This window comes from Miscanthus floridulus, chromosome 10, assembly GCF_019320115.1.
Source record: "Miscanthus floridulus cultivar M001 chromosome 10, ASM1932011v1, whole genome shotgun sequence".
Lineage (NCBI taxonomy): Eukaryota > Viridiplantae > Streptophyta > Magnoliopsida > Poales > Poaceae > Miscanthus > Miscanthus floridulus.
In genome coordinates this window covers 72,511,274-72,529,720 of record NC_089589.1, presented here as the reverse complement: position 1 = coordinate 72,529,720, position 18,447 = coordinate 72,511,274, and the positions used below count along the sequence as shown (strand labels likewise).

At 51.1% G+C, this 18,447-nt stretch overlaps 2 protein-coding genes across 6 annotated transcripts; one reads left to right on the top strand and one right to left on the bottom strand.

Annotated features, from left to right (window-relative positions):
* Positions 1-5,590: 5,590 nt before the first annotated feature.
* On the top strand, positions 5,591-11,767 carry LOC136486724 (leucine-rich repeat receptor-like serine/threonine-protein kinase BAM1). The gene is made up of 2 exons (XM_066483687.1): positions 5,591-8,472; positions 10,278-11,767. The coding sequence occupies exons 1-2, from the start codon at positions 5,781-5,783 to the stop codon at positions 10,754-10,756; spliced, it is 3,171 nt and encodes a 1,056-aa protein (XP_066339784.1). The 5' UTR covers positions 5,591-5,780; the 3' UTR covers positions 10,757-11,767.
* LOC136486729 (phosphoribosylamine--glycine ligase-like) lies at positions 10,632-18,150 on the bottom strand. 5 transcript variants are annotated; one of them, XM_066483697.1, is made up of 9 exons: positions 17,933-18,150; positions 17,350-17,782; positions 16,846-17,219; positions 15,842-16,372; positions 12,802-12,937; positions 12,420-12,732; positions 11,858-12,187; positions 11,703-11,771; positions 10,632-10,771 (listed from the first exon to the last, which is right to left on the bottom strand). In XM_066483697.1, the coding sequence occupies exons 2-6, from the start codon at positions 17,606-17,608 to the stop codon at positions 12,452-12,454; spliced, it is 1,581 nt and encodes a 526-aa protein (XP_066339794.1). In that variant the 5' UTR covers positions 17,609-17,782; positions 17,933-18,150; the 3' UTR covers positions 10,632-10,771; positions 11,703-11,771; positions 11,858-12,187; positions 12,420-12,451. The 5 variants fall into 5 exon arrangements, with proteins under 5 accessions (XP_066339794.1, XP_066339790.1, XP_066339791.1 ...); XM_066483693.1 differs by having other exon boundaries at positions 12,420-12,937; XM_066483694.1 differs by having other exon boundaries at positions 11,858-12,083; positions 12,420-12,937.
* Positions 18,151-18,447: the final 297 nt, after the last annotated feature.

Here is an 18,447-nt window from a genome sequence, read left to right as displayed (position 1 = left end):
AGTTCTATTGGCTGCAACCTGCAATTCAATGATGAATCCCCTCCCATGCAGCTTCAGGGGCTGCATGCAATGCTCTAGAGTCCAGACCCTCCGGCGACCGATCGGCGGCGGCGACCACCCGGCACCCGCCAACCACGAATTAAGCTGCCCATCATCGCCATGCACCCGGCCGGCTGGCTGCCCAACATGCGCGCCAGCCAGCCAGCCGCGTTCTCCGCGCCGTCCGTCCCTGCCTGCCTGCCATCGCCGGACCGGATACAACACAATGATTCGCCCATGATCACACGCACCAGCAGCTAGTCGATCGAAGCAACCGTGCTGCAGTGGCACCACTGACTCCACTGCACTGCCTGTTGTCCACACCAAGCACTTGTGTACTCCTAGTTTGCATGCGGCAGAGGTGCAGGCCGGCCGGCCATGCCTGCAGCTGCAGCGCGGCTGACCCTGGGCGTCTTCGATGGCAACTTGCAAATAGCTAGCCACATAGAGCTTAGAAACAATAAAAAAAAAGAATATTATAGTGAAGAGTTATATGAGCTATGAAAAAGTTGTTTTTTTAGGGACTATGCTAGACTAGTTATTTAGGAGTCGATACCTATTTGATATTTCTCCTTAATACTAATAGAATTCTTTCTAGACTAGTTATTTGGAATCATTGGGGACGCCCATAAGCGCCGCAGAGCTAGCGATGCACAGTGGCGTCGCAGGGGGCAGTGACATGGGTGACAGGGTGATGAGTAGTGCGGCAGTGGTCGCAGCAGTCGCAACCGGTCAGCAGCCAGCGGCAGCGCCGGCCGCTGGGGGTTTGGAGAGACGTGCATGGCGCTTTCTCCGTGCGCTACAGCGCTAGCTATAGCTCGAGATTGACTGGCAGGCTGCATGGGCAGTGCGCCAGTGGCCGCCTGACGGCCGTGCCTCGGCTTCAGGCAAGCTGACGCCTGGTTTCCTCCGCCACTGACCGGCCACCGCCATCATCCAAGATCAGGTTCAGAAACGGTGAGAAAAGGGGGCATGATGGAGAAACACTGTGGGCTTCAGTTTGCATTGCCTGATGATGTTACAGCACGGTGGGCCAGCAGGGGAAAAGGAGGACATGTGCTCAGCTCCATCACCCGGCCCTCCAACTGTTACAGTCTTACACACACCTTTTTTTTGTTCACGCTTGCTACATGGCTCATGTTTCTTAACCACGAGATCAAACAATGAGTAAGGCCGACTTAAGGCGTCATCAGTCATCTTGAGACCTCAAGTCATTTTTTTTTTCTAGTCCATCATTGCCGTACAGGGCTTTTATCCATTCCACGTGAACGACGTAGGGGATCTACTAATGATGGCCGTGAGAGGGGTGATCTTTGCTGCAGTTGACGCTCTAAGGCCCCATTTGGTATGGATTCAATCGGCTCTAGCTCCATCACAGTTCAACTACTGCAGCGTCGAAGGAGCCAGAGCTAGTGAAGTAAAAAAAAAAGCTTTCACCGGCTCTGTAAAAGGAGGAGGGAGGAAAAAGGCTCATCAGACAGTGTTGCTACAAAGGAGCCAAAACTGATAGAACCTATACCAATGGAGCCTAAAACGAGGAGGGCACAGCGACTCCGGCGCTCTGTGGCACTGGACGGAGGAGCGACCGAGAGTTCTCATCGTCACGTGGTGAACCTCTGCTGGCTCCTACCCGTGGTATGGTATCCGGATGCTACACAACCCGACCGCATGCACGGTCCTATCCTGTGGCATATATGTGGACGGACCACAATGCCAAAGTCTTCGATGGATTGGGGTCTTCGGACCCGAGTTTAAATTTTTCTTTTTGCTGTTTTTTTTTCTTAGATTTATAATTTCTAGGCAACCATTTGTAGAGGCACAGCCACCTCTATAAATCTCTTTTTAGAGGCGGCTCTTGATTCCAGCCACCTTGAGAAATCTAATTTTTAGAGGCGGCAAGGCGGCCGCGCCTCTATAAATTGTTGATCTGTAGAGACGGAAAAGCAAAGGCGGTTGGAGCAGCCGCCTGTATAGAGGCTGTCCAGCTGCCCCTGTAGTGCTTTTTCTATAGTAGTGTACAAGGTACGTAATTTTTAATCTCATTGTCCAAAAAAAAACTGGTCAACCAGATGCACACTAGATTGTTGCGGACTTAGGGCATGTATCTCACGCACAGACAGTTAAATAGACAGCTCGTACAATGAGTTGTCTATTTAACCGTCTACAAGTTGTTTAATGCTTGTATGTTGCCACGATTAAACATGAATATGATCCTTGTATACCAGTGTATTGCTACTTAATACGAAACAGATCAAGCATAATTAAGTTGAATATAATTACAATATTTTAGACTAGTAATTACAGCAACATAATCAATCATGAATATATTTTTTCCATAGTGTCTAATACTAATATGAGTAGGTTACCGTAATTTTTTATTTGTATTAAAAAATAGTTTTTTTTTAAAATACGAACAGTTCCATAAAATAAGATATACAGAGAACCTTCAAGGTGTGACATGTGTTTTATCTCTACTATAATGGACTAATCAAAATTATACTAGATCTCCAAAAAAAAACATCTCCGCTGAGAGCCTCCAACTATTATGCGCCTAGAAAAATATACACAGAATTTCGTATCTAATAAAATTAAAGGCTAATAAAACACTTCAACCAAATTCGATGGCCGATTTTTGACATGTGATGCTAGGCTTCTCACCCATCCACGGCTTTGAACGCGCCCTGTGCACGTCACGACCAGGACTGGAAGCCTGCGAACACAAAAAAAAGAATGGCACCATGCCCCGACTCCCAATGCTTCACACCGCCGCCGCCAATGGACGTGTCGAGGAAGCCATGGATCCCTCTCCAGCTCGGAACCAACCGCCTCTTGCTGTTTCTCCGGCGGACGTGGTGAACCGACACGCCGGCACCCGCAGCCTCACCGTCCACCACCGTGGTCAGTCGAACGTTTGGGATGTCAGGATATCACCTAAAGCAAGAACAGCGCCAATGAATTGAAATCTCTCGTAATTGTCTTCCTGTACTTTTCATGTGCATTCCTAAAATGAAGCCGTGGCGTTAGCACGGGCACTATACTAGTCACTTCTGGTTGTAGTTCTGGTCGGAAGGAACCTAACAAAATTTGAATCATAATTTTTGAATTTAAATTTGATTATATATATATTTTATAAATTTTAGTAAATTTGTGCATTCTTTGGAAAAGGACAAGAAGCTAAGAAACACTTCCGTGGACTGCTGCGTCGCTCTCACCCACACGAGATCCGTTCATGCGTAGTTCATTCCACGGAGCACGGGCCGAAGCCGGCGCCTCACGAGACGACGACCCCGTGCCATCTGCTGCTCGCGATGGGTGTTTTTGCAAAATTTTCTGGACGTAGACGGCTCAAAGGGTCCCGTTGTACGTGCCCTTATTATCACATTTAGAAGAAGCTACTGCTCATCATGCCCACTAGGGGTATAGCTACTGTTTGCCATCAGGTCTGATTTTGTAGTACCGCAGCAGCAGAACATCTTGCCATTTATTCTTTGGCAAAAGGTTAAGCCTCTTTGGCATGGCTCATCCAAAATGGCTTGAAGCCAAAGTCGGTGAAGCCAGAAAAACTGGTTTTTCCCGACTTCTAGTTCATTTTAACCCCGGCTTATACAATGGCTTCATGTTACAGTGTCTCGATTTACGCAAAATATATGAAGCCGAAGCTGGCATAAGCCGTGCCAAAGAGGCCCTTACTCGTGGACGATCGCATGCAATATTGCACCCCTCGGTGTCGCATGTTTTCTTGAACATACATTTGTCTGTCTGCACAATGAAAATAAAATGTTGTAAGTATATACCCATGCACCATAAACATAGTGAAATGGATTTGCAATATTGAATAAGAACAAAGAACGGCAAGGAATAAATACTGATAGCTAGACCTTCATAGTTTTTATGAGAATTTTTATGATTTATGTTTTTTCAAGCGCATCTCTTGAGGATCAATACCCGTGATTGAAAACTTGAAATGTTCACAGTTCGGTAACACATTCAGATTAACTTAACTTACTGTTTATACAGCGACAGCTAGCTTGCCGGCAGTTTGCTTTTCGTGCTACACAATTTGCGGCGCAGCAAAGCACCTCCAAATCGGCACCGAGATCAAGATCCTGCTCTCCTGCCGGACGCCGGTGCTGTAGGAGCACTGCACTGGAGCAGAGATAGCCTGCTGGTTTGTGTTGCTTAACTTCAAGTCAGTCATTCGGCTCAAAGACGATCTCACTTTAAACTCGCTCCGATCATCGCATCAATCATGCACCGTCCGGCCATCCATCCATGCTGCGTCCGCCCTTGTGACCGGAGGGAGCCAGCCGGAGCCATGCCATGCGATGCGGTCCGTGCCGTGCCGGTGGCGCCGCTGGCCGCGCCCGCGTCATCGATCGCTTTGCTGAACTGGAGCCGCCGGAGGGAGTAGGGACGGCGGGGCCTTTTGTTTTTGCAGCCGGCGCGCCCCGGCCGCTTTATTTATCTCACCTCCCCTTTGCTTTCTTTTGCTGGCCCCTGTCCCCGGTGTCCCGTGCCCCAGCCAGCCGGAGCCCGCCGCCTTTGAACGCCGCTTTAGCCGGGCGGCCGGCCGCGCTCGCATCGCCTTGGTGGCCTTGGCCTGCAATTGCACCTGCCTCCCACCACCTCGTCGTGGCCATGGGGATGGATGGCAGGGTGATATGGAACCTGTCCCTTCCTTGCTTGCCTTCCTATCCTGCCCACTCAGTGACTCAGATCACTCACCTTTAGCATCTCGATCTCTTTCTCTGTGACCTCAAGAATGGACTATCATTTTTTTAGTTGTGGGTTTCAGAGTTATTCTTTGCTTCACCTAACGAGTAACCAATCTAGAGGATATCTGCGAGGTGTGATTCGAAATGTTTGGTTTGTACCCATGTCATTGCCATGGCTAAGGTTTCATCGTAACTCCTAGCAAAGCGACAAAACCAGGAGAGCAGATCTCTCCCGATCCATTTGTTTTGTTGTGCTCTACACAATCATTACCGAAACTCATAGGGCCGGGCGGCCGGCTCCTGTACGTTGATGGAGACCGGAGTGCAATCCTCCTTTGCTGTCGGGCGCGACAATGCCACCATCATAATTCAAACAAACCTTTTTCCTCCAAATACCCTCTTATGTTAACCAATAGCACAAAAGATTTGAACTAACCAAAATACAAATACCAAAGGGACCATGCATGCATGTCCTTGGAGAATTTCAAAGCTAGAGAAACTCCCTAGCACAGCGCACGCCACTTGCCACACACGTCCCATCTCTTTCGCCATGGCTGGCTGCTTCCTTGCCTACAAAAAGCCTTCAACAGTTGCCTCCCCTCTCCTCTTCCCAAAGAAAAGCAAAAGGAAAGAGATGAGAGAATCACACTAGCACCACTGAAACCAGAGAGCAGAGCAGAGCAATGCCAAGTCTAGACACCCTTCACCCACACGCCATATATATCTCAAAAGACAAAAAAAAACCCTCCGGCTCCATGCCACAGCGAGCGAACGAACGAACATATTCCCCTCGATCGCCCCTGACACAATCTATCATCTTCCACCTCCCAGCTTCACTCTCAAGCCTCCACTCCATCTTCTTGTGAAGCTTCTCAAGATTCTCGCATGCCCTTACCCCTCCTCTCTCTCCGCACAGCTTACTAAACCACCTCCAATGGCGGCAGCTCATCAACTCCTCTAGCTAGTCTCCTGAACAGCAATTTCACAAGCTCAGAGACAACGAAACATTCGACGCGCCCTCGATCGATGAGGCCCTCGCGACCTCTGCTCCTGCTGGTCCTCCTGCATTTCGCGCTCCTGTCCACCACCAATGCAGCCGCCGCCGATGGTAATGGGAACGGGAACGGGACAGGCGACATGCGCGGTGACGCGATGGCGCTGCTCGCGCTCAAGGCCGCGCTGGGCTGCCGCCCGGGCGCGCTGCGGTCGTGGTCGGCGGCCAATGCCGGGTCCGTGTGCGCCTGGACGGGCGTCCGGTGCGGTGCGGCCGGGCGCGTGGTCGCCGTCGACATCGCTAACATGAACGTGTCCGCCAGCGGCGCGGCGCCCGTCTCGGTCCGCGTGACGGGGCTCGGCGCGCTCGAGAGCCTCTCGCTGGCCGGGAACGGCATCGTGGGCGCCGTCGCCATCGCGTCGCCGCTCCCGGCGCTGCGCCACGTCAACGTGTCCGGAAACCAGCTGAGCGGCGGGCTCGACCTCGACGGCGGCTGGGACTTGGCGTCGCTTCCCGCGCTCGAGGTGCTGGACGCCTACGACAACAACTTCTCGTCCCCGCTCCCGCTCGGCGTCGCGGGACTGCCGAGGCTCCGGTACCTGGACCTCGGCGGCAACTACTTCACGGGCGAGATCCCGGCGGCGTACGGCGCGATGCCCGCGGTGGAGTACCTGTCCCTCAATGGCAACAACCTGCAGGGCCGCATCCCGCCGGAGCTCGGCAACCTCACCACGCTCCGGGAGCTCTATCTGGGGTACTACAACGTGTTCGACGGCGGCATCCCGCCGGCGCTCAGCGCGCTGCGCAGCCTCACCGTGCTGGACGTCTCCAACTGCGGCCTCACGGGGCGGGTACCCGCGGAGCTCGGCGCGCTCGCGTCGCTCGACACGCTGTTCCTCCACACGAACCAGCTCTCCGGGCCCATCCCGCCAGAGCTCGGCAACCTCACGTCGCTCACCGCGCTGGACCTCTCCAACAACGCGCTCACGGGCGAGGTCCCTCGCTCGCTGGCGTCGCTCACCTCGCTCAGGCTGCTGAACCTGTTCCTGAACCGGCTCCACGGCCCGGTGCCGGACTTCATCGCCGCGCTGCCGCGCCTGGAGACGGTGCAGCTGTTCATGAACAACCTCACGGGCCGCGTCCCCGCGGGGCTCGGCGCCAGCGCGCCGCTCCGGATCGTCGACCTGTCGTCAAACCGCCTCACCGGCGTCATCCCGGAGACGCTGTGCGCGTCGGGGCAGCTCCACACGGCCATCCTCATGAACAATTTCCTCTTCGGGCCCATCCCGGGGTCGCTCGGTTCGTGCACGAGCCTCACCCGTGTCCGGCTTGGCCAGAACTACCTCAACGGCAGCATCCCCGCCGGGCTGCTGTACCTGCCTCGTCTCAGCCTGCTGGAGCTCCACAACAACCTGCTCTCCGGCGCCGTGCCGTCGAACCCGAGCGCGTCCGCCAGTCCTTCGTCGCAGCTGGCGCAGCTCAACCTGTCCAACAACCTGCTGTCGGGCCCGCTGCCGAGCACGCTGGCCAACCTCACCGCGCTGCAGACGCTGCTCGCGAGCAACAACCGGATCGGCGGCGCCGTGCCGCCGGAGCTCGGGGAGCTCCGGCGGCTCGTGAAGCTCGACCTCAGCGGCAACCAGCTGTCGGGGGCGGTCCCGGGGGCGGCGCTCGGGCAGTGCGGCGAGCTCACGTACCTCGATCTCAGCAGGAACAACCTGTCCGGCGCGATCCCCGAGGCGATCGCGAGCATCCGGGTGCTGAACTACCTCAACCTGTCGCGGAACGCGCTGGAGGACGCGATCCCGGCGGCGATCGGCGCCATGAGCAGCCTCACGGCGGCGGACTTCTCGTACAACGACCTGTCCGGGCAGCTCCCGGACACGGGGCAGCTGGCGTACCTGAACGCGACGGCGTTCGCGGGCAACCCGAGGCTGTGCGGCCCGGTGGTGAGCCGGCCGTGCAATAACTACACGGAAGGCGTGACGACGACGACGGCGCGGCGCGGCGGGGAGCTGAAACTGGTGCTGGCGCTGGGCCTGCTGGCCTGCTCCGTGGTGTTCGCGGCGGCGGCCGTGCTCCGCGCGCGGTCGTTCCGCGTGGACGGCGGCGGCGGCGGCGGGGAAGGCCGGTGGTGGTTCACGGCGTTCCACAAGGTGGACTTCGGCGTGGCGGAGGTGATCGAGTGCATGAAGGACGGCAACGTGGTGGGCCGCGGCGGCGCCGGCGTCGTGTACGCGGGGCGGACCCGGTCGGGCGGCGCGATCGCGGTGAAGCGCCTGCAGGCACAAGGGGGTGCCGGCGACGACCGCGGGTTCAAAGCTGAGGTCCGGACGCTGGGCAGCATCCGGCACCGGAACATCGTGCGCCTGCTGGCGTTCTGCACGAACCGCGACGCGAACGTGCTGGTGTACGAGTACATGGGCGGCGGCAGCCTCGGGGAGGTGCTCCACGGCAACGGCAAGAAGCGCGGCGCGTCCCTGGCGTGGGAGCGGCGGTACCGGATCGCGCTGGAGGCGGCGCGCGGGCTGTGCTACCTCCACCACGACTGCACGCCCATGATCGTGCACCGCGACGTCAAGTCCAACAACATCCTCCTCGGCGACAACCTGGAGGCCCGCGTCGCCGACTTCGGCCTCGCCAAGTTCCTCCGCCGCTCCGGCGCCGGCGCCACCGACGAGTGCATGTCCGCCGTCGCTGGATCCTACGGCTACATCGCCCCTGGTACGTACGGTTTTCCGTCCGTCTGTGCTCGTAAATCACACGGTTAGGATTTGATTGGGCGTGTAGGACCCGTACGTGGCACGATGGGTTGTCTGTCGTCCGTGGGGGGAATGGGCGTAGGAGTAGGACCCAGCGCTCAGGGAGAAGTCAATGGTGTGGTGGTGTCAGCAGGTGAACGTGCCAATGGTCAATCGGGACGGGACGGGACGCGACGCGACAGTGTCTTGCCTCCGCGCCGGCCGGCACGCCTCTACTGTACATACACACCATAGCAGGACACATGACATGACCAACGTAGACCAAGTTGACTAGGGTGCGTATATAATCCATTTTTCCCGTCACGAAAATATTGTGAATGATTGAGCCGATATCTGGGGGTGCCGGTGCAGGCCACGTACGAGTACAGTACGTACTCGCACACATACTTGGAGTCAGTTTTTGCAGCCACGTCAGCACGGAGCCGTGGGCCCGGCATTGAAATAATTCCCGGCGCGGGCCCTAGCCGCCCTACCCCAGCGCCGATGGTGACTGGACGATGCGGGCGTGGGCCCGGTGGGCCTCCTCCGCGGCGTCGTTCGCCTTCGCTTCGCCGGTCATGCACTCATGCATGCACGGCACGCGATGCCGATATGCGCCAGCACGACACGGCACGGCAGCCCCCCAGGGGCAGGGCGTGCAGGGTCGGGGCGGGACTCCCGTGTCCGTGTACCGCATGTGTACTCCCTTGGCAGGGGACTGGCACGTCAAACCGGTCTGATCGGGTCAGCTCAGGCCAGTCCAGAGGCCGCAGAGGAGGCACTCAGCCAGTCCAGAGGCCGGTCTGATCGGGCTTGCCACCAAACTCCAAAGGCCATCAATGGCTAAAGGCCTGAATGAAGCCTGGAACGCGTGCATGTCCCCCTGCATGGTGGTGCGGTCCTGACGTAAGATGTCTTTGGCCACCCACCCACCCAGCGCGATTCGGAATTGGAGGTACACATACGCTGTCACTGTCTGTACAGACGAGTACCCAGTCGCATTTTTTTCCGTAGCTGCTGTATCTTTGACCGGCACGCAGTAACCCAGCCCAAAAGGCGTCGTCGTCCGGCGGTCCTCCGCCCGGACCGCATGGGGGGCTTCGCCAAAGGGAGACGGGCCAAGCATGCTTTTTTAACGGCAGAGGCGCATCGCATACGCCACTGTTAATGCGTGCAGCCACGAACTTCTTTTTCCCTTTCTTTTTCTCTCTCTCTCTCTTTTTGGTAACAGCGACATTCGCTTCAATACACTAGTTTATTTTCCGGTTCATGCGTGCTAGCTCAAAGATACGATTTGGCTCGTTTCAAAAAAACAAAGATACGATTTGGCTGGGATCGCCTTGGCCAGCAGCCCAGGCATGGGCACGCGTATTAGACAAAGATTAATTCGGGCAGCAGTCACTTGATCCGGATCGGACGACGAATTTTCCTTGGATTTGGCGATGGTTTGCGCATTGTCTTGGGAAAGATTCTTAGATTCCAATGGATTTGACGCTGCTCTGCTCGGCATTCCTCTTGGGATTCGTCGCCGCGTGGTAGGTGTGCACTACTAGGTCTTGTCCTCCATGCACAGGACCAGCTGTGGTAGACTGGTAGGAGGAGTAGCCAGTTTATGCACTATTCAAAATCCATCATGGGAGCCTACCATGCAGCCGTGTTTAAAAAACAGCACGTACCTAGATACACTTGGATTTGGATCCTTGCTTTTAACACGTACAATACGATTATGTTGCTGTTGCTTTAAATAACCTGCTTATATTAATTTAGTTTGATAAAAAAACATTTCAGAGTATGCGTACACGCTGCGGGTGGACGAGAAGAGCGACGTGTACAGCTACGGGGTGGTGCTGCTGGAGCTCATCACGGGGCGCCGCCCCGTGGGGCCGGACTTCGGGGAAGGCGTGGACATCGTGCAGTGGGCCAAGCGTGTCACGGCAGGCGGCCGCCGGGAGGCCGTGGCCGGGATCACGGACCGCCGCCTTGCCGGCGCGCCCGCCGACGAGGTGGCGCACCTCTTCTTCGTCGCCATGCTCTGCGTGCAGGACAACAGCGTGGAGCGCCCCACCATGCGGGAGGTGGTGCAGACGCTCGCCGACGAGTTCCCGCGCCACGCGGCGTCGTCGTCCGCGCAGACGTCGCCGTCCACCTCCTCGTCGGCTGCGGCGGCGCCGACACCGGGCGGGGAGGAGAGCTGCAGCCCCGACGACGGCGGGAAGGAGCCGCCGACGGCCAACTGCTACAAGCTGTTCCCGGACCTGTTGGCCTGACGGCACCTGTGTTTGCTGCCATTGTTACAAGACACAAGACTCATCATCGTGCAGGACTAAAGTTACAGCATGTGGTGCAGATTGGAGCTCGACGTTCTACAAGTTGGTCGGCGGACATTGGAGATGGTGTGACAAGAGCTGGGGGGGATCAATAACATGTAACTTTTTTTTTTAATCTTTCTTCTCTTTTTTTTCCCAAATTCTTTTCTTTTCTTTTTGGTTCATTATCTAGCAATTCAAAGGTGTATAGGGTCTGATCATATGCTATCACCTAGCTAGGGGTTTGTGCTGTCCGATGCATGCAACAATAGCATCCCTTCCATCATCATAGCTTTCTTACTTTGTAATCTCCTGGTAATCTTTAGCCACCATCCATTGTCCAACTACAACTCTACTAGTACTAGCTCCTCACCTTTACACTAATCCTTGTTTATGTCTAATGAGTACCCCCGGTACTTGTTCATAGCTTTTTGTATTATTTGAGCCATTTTTTGTCAGAAACAGGTGTGGTGTGATCATCTGTTGGAAGATTCTTGACTGGAGCTTTGGTTTCAGGGAAAGCATGAAAGAGAAGTGCGAAAAAAGAGCGGTAGTACTTGACAGTCTTTGAAAACATCTCACTTCCCAACGCTTAAAGCACACAAGCAAGCTAGACAACTGAATCGCACAACTTTTATGGAAGCAGAGATAGACTGAACCACTGAGACAAAATTCAGAGGTTCATGAACAGATGATGATATCCGTATAATGTACTATATGGACAGCAACAGCATGGTTTCAGTCAGGAGTTGCAGTGTCAGCATGCTGCTCCAGAAAGAATTCACACGAGAAAACCGGTTCGACCGTCGCGCTTATATGTGTAGCTTTAATCGTGAAAGTTAAAGGAGAGATAGAAGCTGCAAGTTTTATAAGGGAGAGAAGACAGACACGAGATAAAGATGCTTACTGGAACACCTTGTACTTTAGTTGGTCATTTCACCAAACAGGATTGACAGGATGATGGATCTCTAAGAAGCTGGAAAAACAGTGCCAAATTAACTGTGACTTGACATGGCAAGAGCTCATGTAGCAATGAAAACGAAGAGAGAATATCCTGATTACCTCTGATAGCACGGTCACCGCTCACCGGGAAAGCCGTTGCACCATAAACCAATCGAGAGGATTTGGATATTTCCGATAGAGCTGCCGCACTCTGGAATTTCATATCAACTGTTTGTATTGGCCTTTTTCATCTCTCCTGTAGCTATATGCGGCTGTAGTGGGTCGTTGTTAGCAATATTCTTGTAAAGTTGTATGCATCTCTGTTCTGTACTTTCTGATGATAGAGCTGGTCCAACGAGTACAGTACATAATATGAAAAGCAAAGGTATCATTAACATTTTAATGGACAACATGTAGGAGATGTCACAATTATTTGGGACATCCACTTGTCTGAAAAATGAAGACACAATTGGTCAGAATTCAGATGGTGCTGTTTTCACTCAAGTGCTTGTCTGGACTGTGAACACAAGGTCAGTTTATAAACATCTACAAATACTGAAACCAGCAGGTGTTAAAATTTGAACATGCTGCTGTTTGACCAGCAATACTTTGTCATTCCACAACCAAAAACAGTGAAGGTTACATGTTTCCATTTTTATTACTTGTAACGCTACAAGCTCACCTTATTTGTGGTTCTCTATGAAAACCCCATAGTCATGGGTAGTTAGCCACTTGCTTGTGCCTCAGTGCTCGCCAACCAATGTCACGCCTGAAGAACCCTTCTGGCCAATCAACTGCATCTACTGCATTATATGCTCTTGCCCTTGCTTCTTCGATGTCCTTGCCCTTGGCAGTGACACCAAGAACTCGGCCTCCAACGGCGACAAGATTGCCATCTTCATCTAGTGCTGTCCCAGCATGGAATATCTTGACAGATGGAGAGGCCTGCTCAGCCCTGTCTAGGTTTTTTATTACAGTACCCTTCTTATAAGAGCCTACCCCAACTTGTTTGGGACTTAAAGGCTTTGTTGTTGTTGTTGTTGTTGTACCCTTCTTATAAGAGCCAGGGTACCCCTTGCTTGCCATTACAACCACCATTGCCATTTCAGGTGACCAGGTTAGCGAAACATTGCTCAATCCTCCCCGGCAGGCGGATAACAGAACTTGTGCCAAATCAGATTCTAATTGCATCATCAGAACCTATAATGACAGGAATACAAATTAGTAGAGAAAAGGATAGGCCTTGTTTGGATGTCGTAGTATGAAGAAACCATAGTATCAAGAACTGTAGTCTGTAGTTTTAGAACCATTGATGTGCAAAACCGTGGTTTAGAAAAAAGAGGCCTAGAGTGGAGTTTTTAAAACTCCAAAAAAAACTACAGTTTCAGCTATACCATGGTATTCAAAACCATAAAGTTTGTTGCACACAAACACTTCATTGCACTCTAAAACCAAAGTATTTCACAAAACCATGGTATTTTTCTAAAACTCCAAAAATACTTTGTATCCAAACAGGGCCTAATTGGAATATCATGGACATAATATTTCACAGGTCAAGTACATAATTCTGAGATGTATTAGACAAGCACAACGAAAGGAAAGGAAATTTTCTATAAAGATCATTGAACATTATAATTACAATGTAGCAATGCATTAGCATTTTTAGTTACAACAATAGCAATCTGAAGTGATGCTGGCCTGCAATTGAGTTCCTATGTACTTAGATAAACAGCTATTCCTGATAAAAAATAACAATCATACTTTTTTTCTGACATACTTTTAGATTTAATTTTGATAGGTAGTACTTTTCATCCCCCGTGTTTACAGTTCCAGTAGACTTAAGATTTGTTCTTATTTAGAGGTAAAAATTATATTGGTTTGTTTCCTTAATTTCAGAAATCAGTTCCTTAAGGGTCAACTTGCTCTATGTGCTGTATCTCCTCTCATTAAGCAAGAATCATAGTTCCTACTTCCTAGTATTTCATCTGTCCCTGCCCTTCTGGTGCAGCTACCGGGCATCAGCATAGTCCCACTGCTGGGTTCAGGGCCATCTAAACTGGCCAAACCGAATAGACTATCATTGATGTAAAAAAACAAAAATGGAACTTTTTACAGCAGATAGAGTAAAATATTGGAGCAGTGGCGGACCCAGGATCTAAGACCAGAGTAGTCCTAGTAAAAAAATTTCATGTGTAATACTATAAAATCCAAACAAAAAGTTCGGCAAACATAGCTATAAATTAACCAAATTACGATAATACATTTAAAAGGTTCAAAACTTACATAAATAGGTCCGAAACTTACTCAAATAGATCATACATAAGATAAGGTCTTACAAAAAAAAGAAACTGCAATTGCAGATGTGTCATTCATAATTGAAGGATCAGCACAATACAGATATAAGCACCACACATCATATGCAATCATGCAGGCAGAAGCTTTTGCCCAAACAACATTTTTCAGGTGTAAAAAAATACAGTAGTATCCTTGTGCACAACAAATTATATGTGAAAATGGTTTACACCTGAAAAATACTACCAAACAGGACCTCAGTGGATATGGGAATTGGGAACAGAACTACAGAAGCACCTACCAGTGACTAGTTACTCAGTCAGCCACCGGGGGTAGGGCAGGGGCCCGTTGGCTGGGGCCAGGCGGCCAGCCGGCCAGGGCGGTGTAGTGGATGGCAGCGGCCGCCGTGGGGCGCTAGCGGGCGGCGGCTAGACGTGTCCGGCGCCGGCCGCCGGTGGACTGGAGGAGCCGGTGGGGCCGCGGGTGTGGGGCGAGCAGGGGTGGGCCGGCTGGCGAGGTGGGGCAGGCGTTCGCGCCGGTGGCGGGCAGCCGGGAGGGGCGGCGCGCGCCTGGGGCGGTCGCTCGTACCCACGTCGCGTAGGGGTCGGGGGGCGAGGAACGCGGACTCGCGGTATCTTCCGCCTGGGCTGAGACGAGAGTGCCCAGGGGAAGCTGGAAGGAGAGCGTTTGGGCCAATTTTTCTTGGTTTCTGAAGAGTAGTAATAGAATTTTGGGCCAAATTTGTGGGTAGTCCTGGGCCTACCTGGACTACCCACTGGGCCCACCACTATATTGGAGTTTCCACAATTACATGAATTACAGAAACTTTATGGTAGTTAATACTTTTTTTCCTCGGAAACTTTTTTTTTTCGCGACCGAGGCACGTATTTCATTAAGAGGAAGCAAAGAAACATTACAAGCTACCTCGTCAATGGTAAGCGCTGAGCTTACCAAAGAGGAGGAGAACCAAAAACTTTTTTTTCCTTGAAAACTATGGTAGTTAATACTAATTAAACAAATAATATGGAACAGTATAATGGCTAGAAGATTAATCCTGAATAGGCAGATCTAAAAAAGGTACGTGTTGCAATTACTCACTGGGCTCTGCCATCATTGTTTTCGCTATACCTTGTATCTCCTTTTTTAGATTGTACATCATATCTCTGATCACCTAGGCTAACTCCACTATGCTATTGTGTAACACAGAAACGATAGGGCTGCAGTAATGCAGTCTATTCAGCTTCTCCACAGGAAGAAAACAGAGTGAGCGTTCGTTAAAAAAAATAGAGTGAACTACTGGAGGCAGACCTAGAGAGCAAATCTCAGCACAAAAGTGCAGCACAAGGATAGACTCTGTTGGAAAGATATGCAAAATTCGTTGCATTCTGTTGTCCAATGAAAATGCCTTGATTATATTGTTGTCATGTAAACCAAAAACAAAATTGCAAAAATCAAATTTAGATATGTATATAAACTATAATGCATTGGTCCGTTAGATTGAAACTTTGAAAGTCTATTAAACAATCAGATGATTTTATTCCAAAAGATCCTGGAAGCAGATGATCTCTTTCTTTCTTTTTTCATTCAGCCAGAGCTCTTTTAACGTCCTTGTTTTGTGGCTGCAGATATTTAGTTTGATACTTTTTTTGTCTGTACTACATTCTTGCTGGATGCATTCCAACACTCTACTATACAGGAGTTAAACTGCATGAACCTTTTGATTTGATCTTATTTTTGACAATTAATATTGTGAAACTTCTTGCCCTGTAAACATACATAAATGAATAATAGATTTCGAGATGGGTAACTAACCTGGCATTCTGGGTCACCAAATCTTACATTGTACTCAATAAGCTTAGGCAGCCCAGATTTCTTCTCAATCATAAGTCCAGCATATAATACACCAACAAACTTGCACCCTTCGGCTGCCATGCCTTTAACAGTAGGGATAATTATACTTTCCATGACTATGCGTTTGAGCTCATCTGTCACTATTGGTGCAGGGGAGTATGCACCCATACCGCCGGTATTTGGGCCAACATCACCATCACCAACTCTTTTGTGATCCTGTGCTGATTCAAGAGGCAAAGCATTTTCACCATCTACCAATGCAAAGAAAGATGCTTCTTCACCCTCTAGAAATTCTTCAATGATAACCCGTGAACCAGCAGAACCAAATGAGCCGTCAACCAACATAGAGTCTATGGCTTCGAATGCCTCATCCAAAGTCATCGCAACAACCACACCCTTTCCAGCGGCCAGTCCATCAGCTTTAACAACAATAGGGGCTCCTTCATGTTTGACATATTGTTTAGCTTCCACAGCATCCATGAATGTGCGATACTACAAGAGAGAAGTAGAGAACATAAGTGCTCAGACTAGCAAGGTTTGTATGGCTTAACATCTGAAATTATCAATACATACAAATGAATGAGCTGGGTTTTCCTCCTTTTTTTGTATACTGACTTTACATTTTCTGTTTTCCGACGTCCGAGCAACACAGTAACTTCAATTTCAAATACAATTACGAATGGTTCTTTAATATAGTTCAGCAAGAAAATCAGAGATGCCCATGGAAAATAAGAGCTCATTACTCATAGTGTATGTGACTATTTGACATGAGCAGGGCTAGCAATTGTATGAAAACAAAGTGTCTCTATGACAGCACCTAAAATGGTATATTTGATTCATTTCTTAACCTGCAGATGCAGCCACCTATATGCAGCTATCTTTCGTAAACAAAACCCTGTAGTCAGACCAAGACTAGCCTATAGGGCTTAAGCTTAACAGTCAGCATAAATTGTAATAGGAAGTACCTTGGCTGTTGGGATATTGTACTTGTCACATAGCTTCTTCATGAAGTCCTTTGATCCTTCTAACGCTGCAGCCTCCGATGAAGGGCCAAAGGTTGGTATCCCAACTTTCACGAGGTCATTCACAAGACCCGCAACAAGTGGGGCTTCAGGACCCACTACAACCATTCCCACTCCCCTCTTGCGACAGAACGAGATAACATCAGCACTACTGGAGATGTCCAAATCAGAGATACAAGTTGCATCCATGGACTGAGCAATACCCGCATTACCAGGGGCGCATAGAACTGCACTGCAAGATGGGGAACGGTTCAAGGCATAACAAAGAGCGTGCTCACGGCCTCCACCACCAATGACCAATACAGTTATCCTCTCATCTGGGGAAAAGGCAATAAACAGGCGTCAAATCAGCTTGCTCTTGGGTTTTCATTTACATTAACACACTTCATTTCAGATTGCTGAGCTGAAGATAACAAAATAACAATAATCCATTGTCTTATAATATACCAGAAGAAGCAGTGCCCACTTCGGTTGATGAAGCTTTCGAGTTTGAGCGCCACCTTGCTGAAGCCCCAACAATCAAGGGACAATGGGATGTGACATGCCGCATCGTAACGGAAGAGTAATTGCTGCTCCACCGCTGAGCTACAGAGTAAGACACCGAAGACTTCAAGCCAATGCACAAGTTATTATTGGCCAGCACATCGGTGCGGTGCCTTGCAGAGAGCATGAAAGGGCCTCTGATACTGTCAGCGGCGCACGCCATGGCAGGGGAGGGATCAGCGCGGGAGCGCGGCAGCTCAGTTCAATCCCCCCAATAATTCTGGAAAACAAACTGCCCCGGCAGCTTGATTGCGCTGAAGCAACAACTCCTGTAGTCGCAACCAATGTTGATCTTGCGCGCTGCCTCTGAAGAAGAACCTAGTTGAATAATAATCCTCTGCGGTGGATGGATTGGATCGAGTTAGAAGGGCACCACGCAGCACAGTAATCCTCAATTTGGTTTTGATTGAGAAGAGAGCTACTGTAACAGCTAGCTGTCAGAGCAAGGGAATCTATCCAAGCTAAGCTAGGAACTGGGATTACTCACCAAGAACAGAAGAAACAAACGAACATCCTGACTAAGGAGGGCGACGCCGTGACGGCGATGGGGTCGGTGTTTGGTGAGGCAGGATCCGGCGGCGGCTGGTCGGGCAGGTGAGAGGCGGCGGCGCCGCGGCGGTGGTGGGACTGGTGGCGCAAGTTGAAGGCAGCTTCACTGCCTTGGCGATTCTGAGACCCCCTACGCTCCTACCCAGTAATCTAGCCCAACGAAGCACGCGGAAAGGCCCAGGACGGCCCATCACTTAGGAGGCGGGCGCTTCCTTCTGTTTATACGGAAATACTTCCTGCACCGTGACTATGCGTGCACAAGTGGCTCCCCGGGAGCAGCCCAAACAAAAAAATCAAATCCCCGGTATCTTGTGCTTAGCTGTCCGTCCCTCCTAAGCCCACGACCTACTCCTTCGTACTTATCCGTCCGCCCCTTTCTCCAGCGCATGCTCATCGGACTGCCATGTCGTTTTCTTTCCCGTCGCCGGCCTCGCCACGCGCCCTTGCTCCCTG